This window comes from Pyxicephalus adspersus, chromosome 10 (genome assembly GCF_032062135.1).
Source record: "Pyxicephalus adspersus chromosome 10, UCB_Pads_2.0, whole genome shotgun sequence".
Taxonomy (NCBI): Eukaryota; Metazoa; Chordata; class Amphibia; order Anura; family Pyxicephalidae; genus Pyxicephalus; species Pyxicephalus adspersus.
This window is the reverse complement of record NC_092867.1, coordinates 12,640,009-12,656,045: the sequence shown is the minus strand read 5'-3', so window position 1 is coordinate 12,656,045 and position 16,037 is coordinate 12,640,009. Positions and strand designations below refer to the sequence as shown.

Below are 16,037 nucleotides of genomic sequence, written 5' to 3'. Positions count from 1 at the left end.
TGCAAGAGCAATCAGGGGTGCTCGCTTACGTTTGGTAGGCGAGAACGGCCCGATTGGCCGCAAGATCGAATTTTAAAATTTTGCTGGCTCATCCCTAGCCGCCACAACCTTTTCCAGAAATTGATCCAAGCTATGGTTGCAGGCACTGAAATTATCCGCTACAATGTAAGACTAACAGATTTGGATTGAAGGTGAAGGATGTCGAGAAGCCTATTTCTACAAAGATTGTGGTGACAGAAGAGGAGGTACATAATTGTACAAAAACAAGCATTCACTACCCACAACGCAGGACTAGCTTATTGCAACAGACTTTTCTGAAATTGGAGCTTAACTTGGACAAATGGGCAACTTCAGAGCAACATCATAGACTTTAGAAAATCAGAGCCTTTAAAAGCACTAATCTGTATGTAGGCCTAATGACTCAAGAAAGTACTACAGCTAGAACAGACAAGCAGCTAGTATTTGAAGAGGTCAGATATGGAAATACCAATTCTCAGAGCAGGCTCCCTTTAAAGCCAAATCTCTAACTATATTGACATTTTTGCCTGTGATCTTTATGACCAAATGGGGTTTTCCATCAGTACAATTTTGGCAGACCATTCTATTTTGGAAGTAAATTGTAAATTAATATATTCTTATTCTGTATGGGTGACTTTAGCAGAGATAGAAAAACATTCTGGTAGTTTTCCCCTAACCTACTTTTACATAATTAGGGCAATTCCAGAAATTTACATCATAATGTATAAGGCCAATTCTCCAGAGTCCAGGAATATCACAAAAGAGTACAATTTTATGCAATAGAGACCCCTGGGGTCAAAAGTCCTCTATTTAGTTTAATATTGCATATATATATATATATATATATATATATATATATATATATATATATATATAATAAAACTGCACATGAATATAAAGGATTCATGTGCATTCAAGGTTAGTCAGGAAAGTGTTATGTTTTCATCCACCAAAATCGCTAACATTTTTTTCCATTGTCTGCTACTGTGTAGGCAGAAGTATTTGCAGAAACTTCTATCTTCTGAAGCAGATAATATTTGCATTTTTTTACTATCAGTTTTCATTTGTATTAATTCTATCTAATTTATGAACTGTATATACAACCTCCTATACGTATGTCACATCATTTTACTAATTATTTTAGGCTGTTGTTAGCAAGTAATGGATTGATATAAATCTTATGTGATCCACTGTTGAATAGCAAAGGCCACTAGATCATCTTTGCCATGTCAGCCTGTGTCACCTGAGTTTTAAAGGAAAAACAGTTATGTCATACAAATTATTATTTAATGGGGATGCCCATTAGTAAAACTGTGGTAACTGGCTGAAATGGCAATCAGTTCAGTTTCCCCAGTGTGGTATTTGCAGGGAACAAAAATGGTTTGTACATTTTTGTGTAAACATGTTCATTGAAAGCATGTTTTAAATTAACCTATTGCTGAATGATTCTCTACATCCTCTGGAAACTTGCTCCTGGCATCCACTATTTAAAAGAAACACTTTCTAAAAGTATTATTGGATATACCTTGATCATGTAATGTGAATATGGTGATCCTGACCTGATTCTTACCTCTAAATGTATTTTAATTTGTCCCCCTTCTATCCCTAAAGCTGTACATAAGTAAAGGACTACTAAACACAAAAACTAAAAAATTACAACTTGGCTGTTTTTTTATTGCAGAAGGGACAGGTAATGTCCCTTCTGCAAAAAAATACCCTTATCTGCCTGATTAGGATTTTTTATTTGCATTCACTCTGCCATCTTCAACTGGTCATCTTTCTGGAGTCGGGTCTTTACCCATCTTGATTGGCCAAGCCTAGATGACGTTATGCACACACAAGCATAGTAGTTCATATAGTCCTGGCAGCTAAATGAGAAGACACAATTTAACAGATAAAGACATCGATCAAGCAGGTATGTTTTATCACAGGAGGGACTTTGCCTGTCTCTTTCTGCAATAAAGACCTGCCTGATCGCTTATTTTCGTGTAACTTTAGTTCCGCTTTAAAAGGACCCAGTCTGTTATGGTAAAATGCCTTCTAGATAATGTCATCATTACTGGTATTTAAAGTAGCACTCCCATTTCTGACATCTTTCCCTCATATATGGTTTCATCACAGCTTCCCTTTCCCTTATTCTTACAAAAACATATCTCCATGTAGTGTAAAACCTTTATACCTACATGATGATTAAGAGGGTATTTCCTGACTGGCCGGCAGGATGGGCAAAACTGATAGCCTGCGCTTTAGCGAGGAAGAGGTAAGTGTGACATCAGCTGAGTTGTACTCAAACTGGAATGACAAAAATCAAATCCTTTGATAGGTAAAACCGCTTCCATATATCTCCATATGTTTATATAAGGTTTTTCATGTAGTATAGCTTTAAATTAATCCCTACCAATTGTGTAGCATCCTAATAATTTGAAAGCTGCCATAGTGAAGGGGTTTTATGTCCATTTGACAGCATATTGGCAGACCAAATGAGTTTGGATGTAGCACATTTTTAATAAAGACATCTATTAAAACATGCAATGCTGTAAGCAAGGTTTGTCATCACCCATATTCTGCAGTTGATTTGAATTTGGCATGCCTGTGCTATGCAGCTGCCTTGATTGCTGCATTAACCTGCAATGGTCCAGTAAGGGCAAAACAGAAAAGAAAACTGTGCATGTTGACATTTAGTGTTCTCCTACAGTCCTGCCATAGTCACTGGTCCATGTATTCATTATTGCATTGTAAGGCTTAAATACAAGGAACACATACATATTCCTATATCTTTCCTGTTCCAGGTATACACAATATACTACTTACATTACATTGTCTTATCTGTTTAATAGATTTTCCTGTAAGTTAATGATTTAACTTGTATAAGGGGACAGAAGCTTTATACTATATTCAGGAAACACATCCATTCCTCATGTAGAGATTCAAGCCGATCTTTAATGCAGGACACTTGTGGGAAATCAATTTTGCAGGAGAACGCACTATACATTATTCATGTGCCCTGAGTTAAAGGCAAAGTACAGTCATTAGATGTAAATTATCCCAAATAGGCCAGGGCACCCAAGAACAAATTCGATCTACTTGTAGAGATAGAAGAGATGACAGAAATACCCCGCCAACTAATTCTGGTGACAGAATAGGAACTAAGCAACATCTGATTAAACAATATCTTTTACATAAAATATTTAAATAAACAGGTGATAACTATAGAAGGTACAAATGATGCAGGAACCTCAAAGGCTATAAAGATAGGAGGTCAAGTCATGACTACTACCCCTTATTTACTGGTTGTTTGCTCACCATTCTGAGAAATTAAAGATTTACTTATCTACTTTGTCTTTGTACACATTTTTCCTGTGGCAAGTGAATTCACCCAACATGTTCTGTCCTTAAAAATGAACATCATTAATAGAACTTTAGGGCATAAGCAAAATGCACACTTATCAAGTAAAGAAAACAACTTAATGTATTCCACATTTAAATAATTTCCACACAGATTTGCAACTCAGAACTGAAGATGTCATCTTATCAAGTAATAATTCTTTAGTAATCAGACCTTAAATCTTTAACTACCTGAAATGCCTCTAAATAGAATCACTTATCATAATTATACCCTTCTGCTTCATTGTAATCCAAAAAAAATGAAAAATAGATCCCACCTGTAAAGAAGAAATTGCAGCGCCTCTGATTACAGTGAGATTTTATTAAGTGACAGAACTGCAGGATGAGCAACGAGTAGTTTCAATATGGAATGTATTTTTATGTGTCCTAATCTTTCAGATGCAACTTTGCATTTGCTGATTAATAAATGGAAATCCAGAAAAATTTTTACATTACCATTTTTTTAGGGTAATTTCAGACGTATCCAATTCTCTCTTGAGCTCCTCAGTAAAGATAGGCCTGGAACCAAGTGAGGGAAGACGCATAGGCCTTGCCTCATGACTGGGCATGAGGGAAAGGCTGTGTAAAAAAAGTTTAATGGTTTCAGGGGGGAGGTAAAAAGTAAGAAGGGATGATGATTAAGTGAAAAGGTGGAAGGGAAGGTGAAAAGGCTTAGGAAGTGGAGCAATTCAATTAAATGTTGGGGAGAAGGACGTTTCCTTCCCTCCCAATTTTGGTTTGGATGATAGGGACATGATGGCGGGGCGAGCAGTTTAAGAGCCTCAAGGGCTGGAGTTTGAAGTGTCGGTGTTGCTGGTGATAATATTGTTCCCCAGATGGTCTTTTTTTCTTTGACTGGGAACCACAAGGTTTGGTTTATCGGTTTTAAGGCTTTTGAATACCTGCAACGTCATGTGGTAAAAATATGTTTGGGGAAAAAGTTATTTTTATAATGATTTCTTTAGATGTTTGTTGTAATAATATTGAAAACAGTATTGTGAAGTGTATGGTAACGATTATGTTATATGTAATAAAGCAGCTGAGTAAGCCATTTTGGCCCACAGAGGGTGTTGTTGTTATGGGGGTGTGGGGGCTCATATATGGACATTATTAGAGACAGTGAATTTCAAAGCTACACAGAAACACTTTGTACTGGAATACTAGATTCCATATCAACGTATCCTTATAGACACTTCTTTCTATATTTGTCATGTTCATCATTGTGTGAACAATGTCAATGTTATGCGGTGTGGTGCCATAAAGTACTGAACTGACAAGGGATAACATTTCTTCCAATTTCAGCTCAGCAGAGCCATGTAAGTCTACAGTTTGAGTATTAAATTGCCTAAAACCAAAAAAAAATTTTTTGCAACTAATATTAACCAAACAATTTTAAATTTTTAATTTGCTAAATGGTGGTAATATTTTTTTAAAGAAAAAAAACGTTACAAAAACTTACAAAATGTTACAAATGTTTGGCAGAGCCACCACCACCAATTACAAATGATTACAAATGTCAAATGACAAATGATTACAAATGAATATACATCGTATATACAAGGGAGAGAACCTGGGCTGGAAGCAAACGTTCCTTATAAGAGGGGAGTCTTTGACTGGGACATCTTCCCCCATTTGCAGGATTACTGCTAGCTACTGGGTAGTTGAGTTCTTGCAGGAGCCGTTTGTTTCACCCTTCGATGTGGGGTGGAGTACCTACAAGGTCTATTTATCTATTACTATTTTCATAATGGGCAGAGAAATTGAATATTAAGCAAATTCAAAAGACATCTAAGATAATGATATGCACCTTTATACTATTGAAATGATTTCCATTCTTTCTATAGCTTTAATATATATTTGTGAAAGGATTTACATGTCTGATCAAATGGATGGGTTCCTTGAAAAGAGCCTACCTCTGCATACCCCCTCTTCTTTGATATACCAGAAAATTTCACATAAGGAACACATGTGATACTAGGAGTTGTAACTTTTGTATAGATATCCAAGATTTATCTTTATATATGCAATTCACATTTGTCTGTAGTTTATCCTTCAAAACACCCACACCCTTTTATGTAATGAAAGTTTACTGTGGAGATTTTTTGCATTGTAAGATGATAGAGTAGTATCAGATGTCCCCTTCTCTGAGGTGAGGAGATCATATAGGGTAAAACCAACAAAGCTGAAACACAAAACTAGAGGTGCCACTAACACATAAAATACCTAATGACATTAATTTTGCTACAGCTGTATTTATTTTACATCATAGGTATGACAATGTTTTGCTTTTACTGAAATGTTTTTTTGCTTTGTTTGAAATGATCAGTGTAAAAGTTGCAATTCCCCTTTAGGTTCCACTAACCCCACAATAACATTTCCCATTTTTATGTATGGTATGTTATTATTTAAATTAGGAAAACAAAGGTAGCAAGTCCAATTGGCAGCCAAAGCAGTGGAGGGAAAACTAAAAAAAAGTACATAAAAGACGTTATTAGCGGCAGAGTGGAAACCTGAAACTAAAACTTTGCCTTGCTTGTTCAGTAGTGAAATAAAACAAAGTAAAAAAATCTAAATCAGAAAACATAATGGACTATATTTAATTTTCCACTTACATTAAACACAGGATTTGTGGTACATGCAAATTGTGCCTCATGAATTATTTAACTGGTCCATGTCTATTTTTTCTCTTCTAGATAACTTATTCAAACCAAAGGAAAGAGCTATTTCGGAAAGAGAGATGCAGCAAAGATCAAGAAGGTAGGAGACATCTTGACACCCCATCCACAATCAAATAAGTGTTCTCTGAGGGAAAATTACATTGGCTCTCAGCTTCTTGTAGGGCTTCTTAAAAAGTTACTTTGTCCTCTCTGTTGGCGTCCCAGTTTTTATTTGATTACCAGAGCAAACCTTAATTTCATACTCTGTGTGAGAAGATTATCAGAATTCTTGATCAGCTTCTATAAAGATGTTTCTGTCACATTGTAATAAGAGTTGTATGATAGTTATTAAGAGGCAAGTTGTTAAAGATCCTTTTCAGAGAACAAGTCATCAATATGACTACTCAATTTAATTCTATCTTTTTATAAGAGAAGGATTTAGAGGACCTCTGTGTGGGGGACTGCAGCCTCATGTCATTCATTCTGGGCAGCGAGTGGAGAATGTGTGCAGAGTGTAGAGATAAAAACTTGTATTTAATAATTGCAGATGTATATATTTCTACTGCATTAGGCTGGAGCTTTGGAGGTGAGTTTTAGTAGCTTAGTAGCAATTTGTGGAACAATTACCTCTCTACATGGGAAGCTGATAGTAGCTATTAATCTCCTGATTTTAAAATGCTGCATTTGTATAGGATGACTTATTACTATATGCTGCTTGTTTACACAATAAGGAGCCATGTGTTCCCTCTGTTTTGTAATTGATCACTATGATTATTAGCTAGTAAACTTAGTAGCATGATCAATCTAATAAAAATCATCCAGGGAGTTATATCCTTTGGGGCATGCAATATTAGACTGCAGAGACCAATGGGTGTAGTTGAGAATCCTTAAACCAAGTTCTCATTTGCAGTGGGGCGGTTGTGCTTACCGCTAACTCATGCCTAGGATTTATGCTTATAGTTAAGACTCTACAAGTAGCATCTAACTTGTGGACACCCATAGACAGTGAGCAGTTGACTGATGACTGCTATAAATTTTCCAAATCCTGGTTCATTAAAAGCTAACAAAGCTGTTGGGATTGCGGAGCAGCTTGCAAGATACCAGATACCTAGAGCAGTTCAGAAACCACTGTTCCCACTGCTTGTCTGAACTTAGCCTTAAATGTGCAGAAACTGCAGGTTTAGGATTACGTTTTGAAGTTTATTAGGTTATTGGAAGCAGGAGAATTATACATAGCAAAGATGCCTGGATACAAAACTGTTATTGGGGCAACATCATTTTCAGAGCCAACCTTTTAAAGAATAATTTTTTGAAACAACAATGCTGCCTTTTTTTTCTTTAACAAACTCTACTGAGCCATGCCTACATACAAAACCAAGGTTAAACACATCACTCTTCTTCAGACCCTGCTCCTCCTCCACCAACATGTCTCACACTAGCTAGGTATTAATATTAAAGGGCCTGGTGGCGTTAAAACAAAGGAACACCTAGAGTGGTATCCTACATCTTATCTGGACAGTAAAAAATACCTGAATGACAGTTCAACAAATCACAGATATGAGTATCTTAAAAAAGTTAGGTTCATTTTTAGGTTTAATTTTAGATGAAACCTCAGCAAACTGTTACAGTGGTGAGCAACATATTCACACTGCCATGCATTGCTTTGCACACATGAAAAAAAAATAGTGTTTCTGTGCGTTGAGGTGTGCTTACTATTCAAAAATTAAAACTTTTTTGCGCAGAAAAAGCTACAAAAATGGTGTTGTGTTAATCGTGATAATCCAACACAATATAAGTGGGGAGGAGGATTGTGGTTCCTTATAGCATCATTTATTTTGTAGAACTCCTCAAAGCATTCAAAGATCAACAAATATGTGTTGCAGTAAATGTAAAAAGATTAGTTGAGGGTCATTCAAAAATAGGTAGTGTAGCACTGTATTGCGCAACATTGAGTATTGCATCACCAAAACACAGTCGGGTGTAGATGTGGCTATAAAAGTGCTTGTTGGTTTTTAGGAACACTAACTGTTGGGGCATGTGAATGTACAGGTGAGGCATCATCATTTTTAGCTCTTTTCTGGCCGTTACTCAAATAGAAAAAGGAAGCTGCATGGCGAAGGATGAGGTGACCGGAGTTTGTACTTCCAGGCAACACTGAGGACTGCAAGCACGAATAAAATATACTTCATTGCTAAAGCACAGCTGCAAAGTTTTGTCATTCTCCATTTTTATATTTTAAAAGGAAATGTTAAAGGTATTAAGGTGATTAGAGATCTCTGGTTGAGAGATAGTCGTGTTTTAAATTTTTAGCAAATAGAGGTGGCCAGATAGAGACCAAGTGAATAAGCGTATTGGCAGATATTGGCAACTATTGATATCACGCACAATGGCAATGGTTTAAACATGATAAGCATTGATTGCCATTCATTTTGTATGTCATAGTTTATCAGTTAGTGTTATATTTACATCCATCTGGTCCATCTTGAAATGGAACTAAACCCAGTATACCTGTCTCATTGCAGGCGCCATGTTCTCTCTTCTTGTCTTTCTTATTTCAATCTTAGGCTGTCCTGATTGGCTGGGATGAGTCACTTCCTGCACAGGTGCCTGGTAGTTAATTAGGTACCGTGCAGGAGAAGCTGGGAAGTGGTATCCTGGTATCCTGACAGCCAAGGCACAGCTCGATTTCGACAGATAGGAGAACAATGAGGCAGGGGAGTATGTTTTATTACAGAAGAAACATCACATACCTTTCTGCAATAAATCACTGCTTTAAATTCATGCAGACTCGTGGTATTGGGTAACTAAAGTATGTTTTATAAAGAAAAAAATACCAGGTGGGTTACACTATCTATGATTTCATAGGAGAGACAGAAATAGGGGCCTATTTGTAGTAGTGGAGTAAAGAGAAGGCTCATGTGTTGTCAAGGTACAGTGTAGTTAATAATGGCTGAATGCTCTGGCAGGTCCTTGACAGAGCAAAATAAAACTAAACTGGCAAGGATCTAATTCTTTGAAACTTGTAGAGCAATGGAAAATAGATATCACTCATGTTTGGTGATCACTGAGTTAGACACTCAAGCTGTTGCAGTTGGGAGTGACACATATAGTATATGGATTACGGAACTACCCACTCAGCCAATGTGAAATGCCTGGTATGAATAGTTACGTTACTTATTCTAAGAGGAAGTGTCAAAAGCTTAATTTGTTTAGTTAAGGTATAAATTTTTCTTGGTTTCAATTCATTCATTTATATGGTTGTTATATAAAAAAATAATAAATTAAAGCTGTGGTCAAAATTATTCCAACATACAAGGTATTGCATGTTTTATTTATAAATAGATTTCTTTCCCCCTTTCCCTTTTGGGCTCAGCCCTGCCCAAATCATGTTTGATTTTAATGTACAGTGCTGCATATTATGTTGGCGCTATATAAATCCTGTTTATTAATAATATTAATTTTAGATTTTACTTTGTTACAAATATACTTTATTTTTTTTATACTGTTCATTATTCTTGGTTGCCAGAGACAGCTGAGATTTTTGTTGTCTCCAACCTGCACTTGTATATAATGCCCTCTGCTTTACGCCTAGATTTTTTCATCTGATCCAATCTGTATAAAAAAAATATGTCCTTTTTTTTCCTCTTCCATTATAGATTGACGGGGTTGTTTTGACCCGGGAGAAGAACTGGTTGATTTTCTAGTTATAAATTGCAGAATCAAGGCCCATTTTTCAAATCAACAGACACATTTTACCTGGAGTGACTTCTCTGAGATGTTATAGCCATGTCAAGCTAATAAGTCTGTGATAGGCTTGGGGGATCTATGCACTGGCCATTTGTCTTCCTTCTGATACTTTTATGATCAACTACACAGTGTTGTTTAAATCTTGTGTTAACCAGGCCTTACAAAGACGTTAAAACCCGCCTATGAATCAAGTTCACATCTTGTGTTTGCAATATGATATACCTTTACAAAAAGATGGCTAATACAGAGAAGTGTAAGGGTTCTCCTTAATTTCATTTAAATGTAATGGTGGCATGATAGTGAAGAATATAGAGTGTCAGTGAATGTATTCATCCTCTTTTATGTCTGTCCAATTTTGCTGCATAACAACCTGGAATTAAAATAGATTTTCATTTGGATTTTATGTAATCTAAATTTCCAATTTGTTATGCAGAGTGAAAATTATAAATATAAATGTATACACACACATACATATATATACACACACACACACACATTACAATGAGATCCTTTGTTTGGATGACATTTCTGTATTTTACAACTCAAAGCAGTTCACGGTTGGTTCTTAGGCTTAGTGGACACAGAGCACAGCTTTTATTCCTTCAATACATTATATGAGCCAAGTAATGGTAGCCCAGCAATACCTGGATTCTTCTTGCTCGTGGTAATGCTGCTATGTATATAGGAAAGGTACATCATTGTTTGGCTTCAAAGGGACTTGCAGACAGAGCTAATAAAATTTAAAAATTGTGACCCACCAATCAAGTAGCTACAGCACACTTTCGGCATGGAACATGCTGCGGACTCTGCCCTGTCCTTAAAAAAATAAATACATTTTTTGGCCTCTCACAAAAAAAAATGGAGGTTAGGTTGGCAAGCCTATTATGAGGGATTTTTTTTTGATTTTGGAGCAGCGCTGTAAATTTTAACTATTTTATCATTTCTATCTAATATTTGTCTGGAATGTTGCTTTAAAGTTCTCCTAAAATAGGACACAATGAACATCTGTGTTTTGGTAAGTATGGTATGTTAATAGCTGTAATAATCCATCAGACTAGGCTGGCCTTCCCTGAAATTGACTAATACCTGGCATTATCCTATTATCTCTGCAGTTGAAGAATTTTACCCATGATCTTATATAATAACATTACGTCATTTTTTACTTGTTTCAGGATATATAACAGCTTGCCTGAAGTGAGAAAGAAAAAGGAGCAAGAAGAGAAGAGAATATTAACCCAGAGTAACAGACTCCGAGCCCAGATATTCAAAAAGGTAAAATATAATTGATAAATGAGGTACTTAATCTATAGCTTAATCTGAGGTATTTAATCTATAGCTTTGTGTGGTAATTGTAATTTTTTTTTTCTCTAGAAACTCCTGGATCAAATTCTGCAAAGGAGCTCACAGTAATAAAAATTGTGCAAATGTAAATTTACACAGTTCTTGTTAGTTTATTAATATAATAAACTTGTAGTTTTACTTACTAAAATGTACTACCTTTGCATGTACTTACAAATGACAATGACAGATGGGAACGCTGTGCCCCCACTATTTTGCATGCCCACTCTTTTTTTTCCCCAAAGAATTCTTTAGTGGTCCGCAGCGCTGGCCGGTCAGACCCCCCCCCGCCGGGTTAGGAGAAAGGCCCAGCTGGGGGGGTGCTCCGGATAGAGCCACGGACCATGTCTCCCATATTGATTTGCAGGCTCAGGGCGCTGGGCAGGTTGTATCTCAGAACACAACCCGCCCACTCACCCATCGCAGGCTCAGACATAGGAGAGTGGGCCGGTTCTGGTATCATGACGTCACTCTGGGGGAGGTGTCTTCCCCTTTAAGTGACCCAGGCAGAGGTGTAGTGGGGTGGGCATGTATCGTGCCTCATTTTTTTTTTTTTTTATGACTACACCCCTGTATATAGCCGGACTTGACCCCCTACACCCAATGGTAAGAGAACACAGCAGATGAAAATAAAGCTTTAACCTGTACATACTGTTGATACTTTTTTAAGTACAGAATACTTTGTATTTATTTACCAGGAATAGTTTCACATATTCTAGGAACAACAATGTTATCGAAAGCCTTTGCTTCCAATGACTTGCCCTTATTAAATCACTTCGGTGCCTTGAAATGTTTTGTGTTTTCATTACTGAAACTTGGCTTTAAAATGTTATCAGTTAGATTTAGGTTGCATATTGACCTGCCAAGTTTGTACAAGAAATCTTTTTTTGGTGAAGTGAACCATATTCTATGTTAGGTAAAAAGCATACCCATACATATTGAACACTAGGCAAGCCCCAAGCAGTGTACCTGCCAAAATTCACAGATGAAATTTCAGACAGGTCACATCCAACACAGCTGCAGAATCCAAACCGCTCCCTTTTGCTGAAGCCCAGCAACTACTCATCCTTTGGCCACTGAAATAAAAAAAACCTGGGCATCTGATACGTATTGACGGAATAAGACTGTACTGAAAGCTTTTTAAAATACAAGCCCACCCCAAAGTTGAGGCTTGAATGATGACCCCACCCAATAGTTTCTCCTAGCCCTCTGGGAATGTGCTAATGCTGACAGTTTTGCCCACTTAAGCTCCAGTTTTTTCCACCATATCATTCTTTTTTTTTGTACAGTCCAGGGAATGCAGAAATCTAAAATCGGGATTATGATGTGATTACATGAAGGATTACTTGGAGCTCTATTAAAATTATATAGGTCAACAGGTGATTCACCACACAGGTGTCCTCTCCTCATCTATAGCAAAGATATTGAAACTAAAATGTAGTTCATTTTACTGAAATGTGCAGGTATACAAAGGTGTGTATATATATATAAATATATATAAAAAAAAAAAAAATATATATATATATATATATATATATATATAGATAGATAATGGAGCATAAGGATTTACATGAATGTAAATTCAGGTATGTCATTACCCAATTTAAACATGAAAGAAATCAACAAGAGAGGAACAATAAAACAACAAAAAATCATTAAACAAGAAGTTTCAACGCTCTAATGTGTTGATGTTTAACAAACTCTAGACAAAAGGTTAGTCTACACAGACTGTTTCCCCAGTGTTTAACCTGAGGCTTTTAAAGCCCATGTTTGAAATCCCTATGCATTCCAATGGGCTAATCGATACCTTGCAACGTTTAAAAAATTAAAATGCAGGGTAAACGCGGGAAAACGCCTAAAAACAAAGGAAACCGCTTGAAAATGCTCCCATTGAACTCAATGGTGGCTTTTATAAGCGTTTTTAGCAGGACTTCGGAATCTGGAAGCCCCCTTTATTAAGTAGACTCCCAGATCTCCATCACCCCACCCTGGGGAATGAGTACAGGTGTACATAAAACCCCTTTACTCATTCCCTGAAAGGGTTAAAATGTGAGTAAAAAAAAAGGACGAGACTTTAATGTTAAAGTATTTTATTAAATGTGTGTGTGTTTGTGTAACTAAACTTTTTTTTTTTTTAACAGGTTATCCCAATGACAGGATGATTCCCATGGCTGCAATCATGTCATGAGCACAGCCATGGGAGTCCTTCTGACAGTGAGGGATCCCCGGGCACTAGGGGTTAAATGAGGACAAGGCTCTCCAATCACCTCTAGTGCTTAGTGATTGGCTGAGGTTTTCTATTTCTCAGCCATTCAGCATTAAACTACATCGGGGAGACTTGTTCCCATTCCTCTTTGGTGCTCTGTGATTGGCTGAGAAATAGGAAAACCTGATGACAGCTCAAACATCATCAGGATTTCCCTTTCCTCAACCAATCAGGGAGCAGAGCAATCAGCGGAGCTCTGCTATGCTGACAGCTCCGCTCCCCCGATTGCTCCCGCAGCCCTAGAGGTGCTGTGACATGTGTTCTGTATCTGTAGCACATACTACAGCTTCATCAGAGCGGTCATCAGGGTTTCCTATTTCTCAGCCGCTTGTATATAAAAACGTATATAAACGTGGTAGGAACGTTTATATGCATTTTTAAAACCGGCCATGTAGACCCAGCCTAAGATAGTTGGCATGTGATAGTGGATATTTGGAACTTGCAAGGCATGCAGTGTAAAGTCATTAACAACTGGAGTTTATTTTGGATTACCAAAAAACATTTTTAGGGTACTGTTTAATGAATACAAGTTTTTTTTTTTTATGTGAACAGTAAGTGGTTAAATGTTTAAGTACATAAGAATCCCCGTTATCCGGATAACCAGCACCTGACAACTCTGCTATCTTGATTGCTCCTGCAGCCCTAACAGAGCATGTGTTCTGCATCCAAGAACTACTACAGTTCCACTAGGGCTGCGGGAGCAATCAGGGAAGTGGAGCTGTCAGAAGGGCAGAGCTGAGCTCTGCTGATTGCTCCACTCAGTGATTGGCTGAGAAAAGAGAAACCCTGATGACGGCTTAAGAGTCATCAGGGTTTCCCTTTTTCTCAGCTCAGTTTCAGAGTAACCTCAGTTAACCAGAAACTACACTTAGCCAGAATCGGCCATTCCCTGTGGGTGCCAGATAACCGAGATTCTACTGAAATATGGTTTGCTTAATGATTTCCTGGTTATTGTTTCTGATATCATACATATCGTTGCCCAATACCCAAAAAAGTCCCAGGGTAAAAAAATAAAATGTCCCTTTCATGTTATTTTCTCACTTGTTTTGCCTTTGTGAAGAACAGACTTGACAAAATTCACACTGACACCCCCTAGGCAGCTCTATGGATTGTGTAGTAAACAAATTAATTTGTCATGTCCAAGAATTTTACTAACTTGCCCACATTTTAAAAATGGAGCTTTTGTACTAATGTATATACATTATGATTTTTTTTTTCTATTTATATTTCAATATTTTTATTGAATTTTCACAAAAATAGGTACATGTATTTCAACAAAAAAAAAAAAAAAAACGAGATAATACAAAATTATCAGAACTAGGGTCAGCAGGGTACAAACATATTCTTGACGACCTCAATGTTCAAAGTGACAAGGAGAAAACCATATACAACAGTGGTGTGAACAAGAATAAACCAAAATTGCAACCCCATTATGGAAAAAAAAAGAAGAAAAGATAAAAGACAACGACAAACATGGAACAAGTAAACAACCGGGGGGGGGGAGGGGAAGGAAGGAAAAGGAAGTCGCTCTAAACAGTAACACTAGTGTGTAATGATTCGTGTTAATGTCCAGAAAAAAAAGAAAAAAAAAATTTCATTACTTATTATTAAATGCGATCCAAGGTTCCCATATATCATCAAATTTATCCAACGTGTGTTGTAGTGTGTGAGTCAATCTATCATTGACCATAATCCAGTTCAGTTTGTTATATAAAGGGTCCAAGGATATCAAAGGGGACCTCCACGCCTTGGCCAGAGAGATTCTGCCTGCTAATAATATCAAACGAATCAGCTTTTTTAAGGGAGCTGAAAGGGACAGGTCAAGCCTGCCAAAAAGCACTGCTTCCACAGTGCTGCCAATCGTTTGATGGAGAATGTTAGAGATCATATCAAACACCTCATCCCAATACCGCCTGGCTATAGGACATGACCACCAAATATGTAGCATAGAGCCTCTGGAGTTACAGCCCCGAAAACAAAGAGGAGAAGTTGAGGGGAACATTTTCGCTAATCTGTCCGGAGTGAGATACCACCTGAGAGCCACCTTGTAATTGGCTTCTATTATTGCAGAGTTCAGAGAGATCCTGGAAAGGGAATCTATCGTATCCCACCAATCTTCCAAATCCCATGTAATACCCAATTCGGATTCCCAAGTCTTCATATAGAGCAATTTATCAGTAGGGGTCACTAAGGCCGAATAGATTACTGAGATTTGCCCTTTGGTTGAAGCTAGAGAGAGGCACGTACTTTCAAATGCAGAGGAGCGCATGGGCTTTGGCGCCGCCTTAATTACTGTTGTAATATAGGAGGACAGTTGTCTATAACGAAAATGTTCTTTATAAGGGATTTCAAAGCTACTAACTAGGTGTCCCCAAGAAAATACAGACCGGACATCAATTAAATCCTTCACCCTCAGAAAGCCTTTGGAGACCCACCAATGGAAGTTAGAAAAATTCATGCCCGGTGGGAATTCCGGGTTATTCCATAGAGGGGTTAGAGGCTTGTGAGGTGAGGTTAATTGTTGGTGATGTTTAAATTTGTCCCAAATCTGTAAAGAGTGGGACAAAGCAGGACCTAGAATAGTCCCTCTCCCCCTTTTTGTACGCCACATGAGGGATTCTATAGAA

The 16,037-nt window shown here is 37.3% G+C and overlaps 1 protein-coding gene across 1 annotated transcript in view; it reads left to right on the top strand.

The window, feature by feature from the left end:
* The window catches only part of C10H10orf90 (chromosome 10 C10orf90 homolog), a 92,285-nt gene extending 80,368 nt beyond the window's left edge, over positions 1–11,917 (top strand). The window contains 3 exon segments of the mRNA XM_072424836.1: positions 6,096–6,159; positions 10,979–11,078; positions 11,178–11,917. Coding sequence (XP_072280937.1) covers positions 6,096–6,159; positions 10,979–11,078; positions 11,178–11,216 — 203 coding nt within the window. The 3' untranslated portion in view covers positions 11,217–11,917.
* The last annotated feature ends 4,120 nt before the right edge of the window (positions 11,918–16,037 follow it).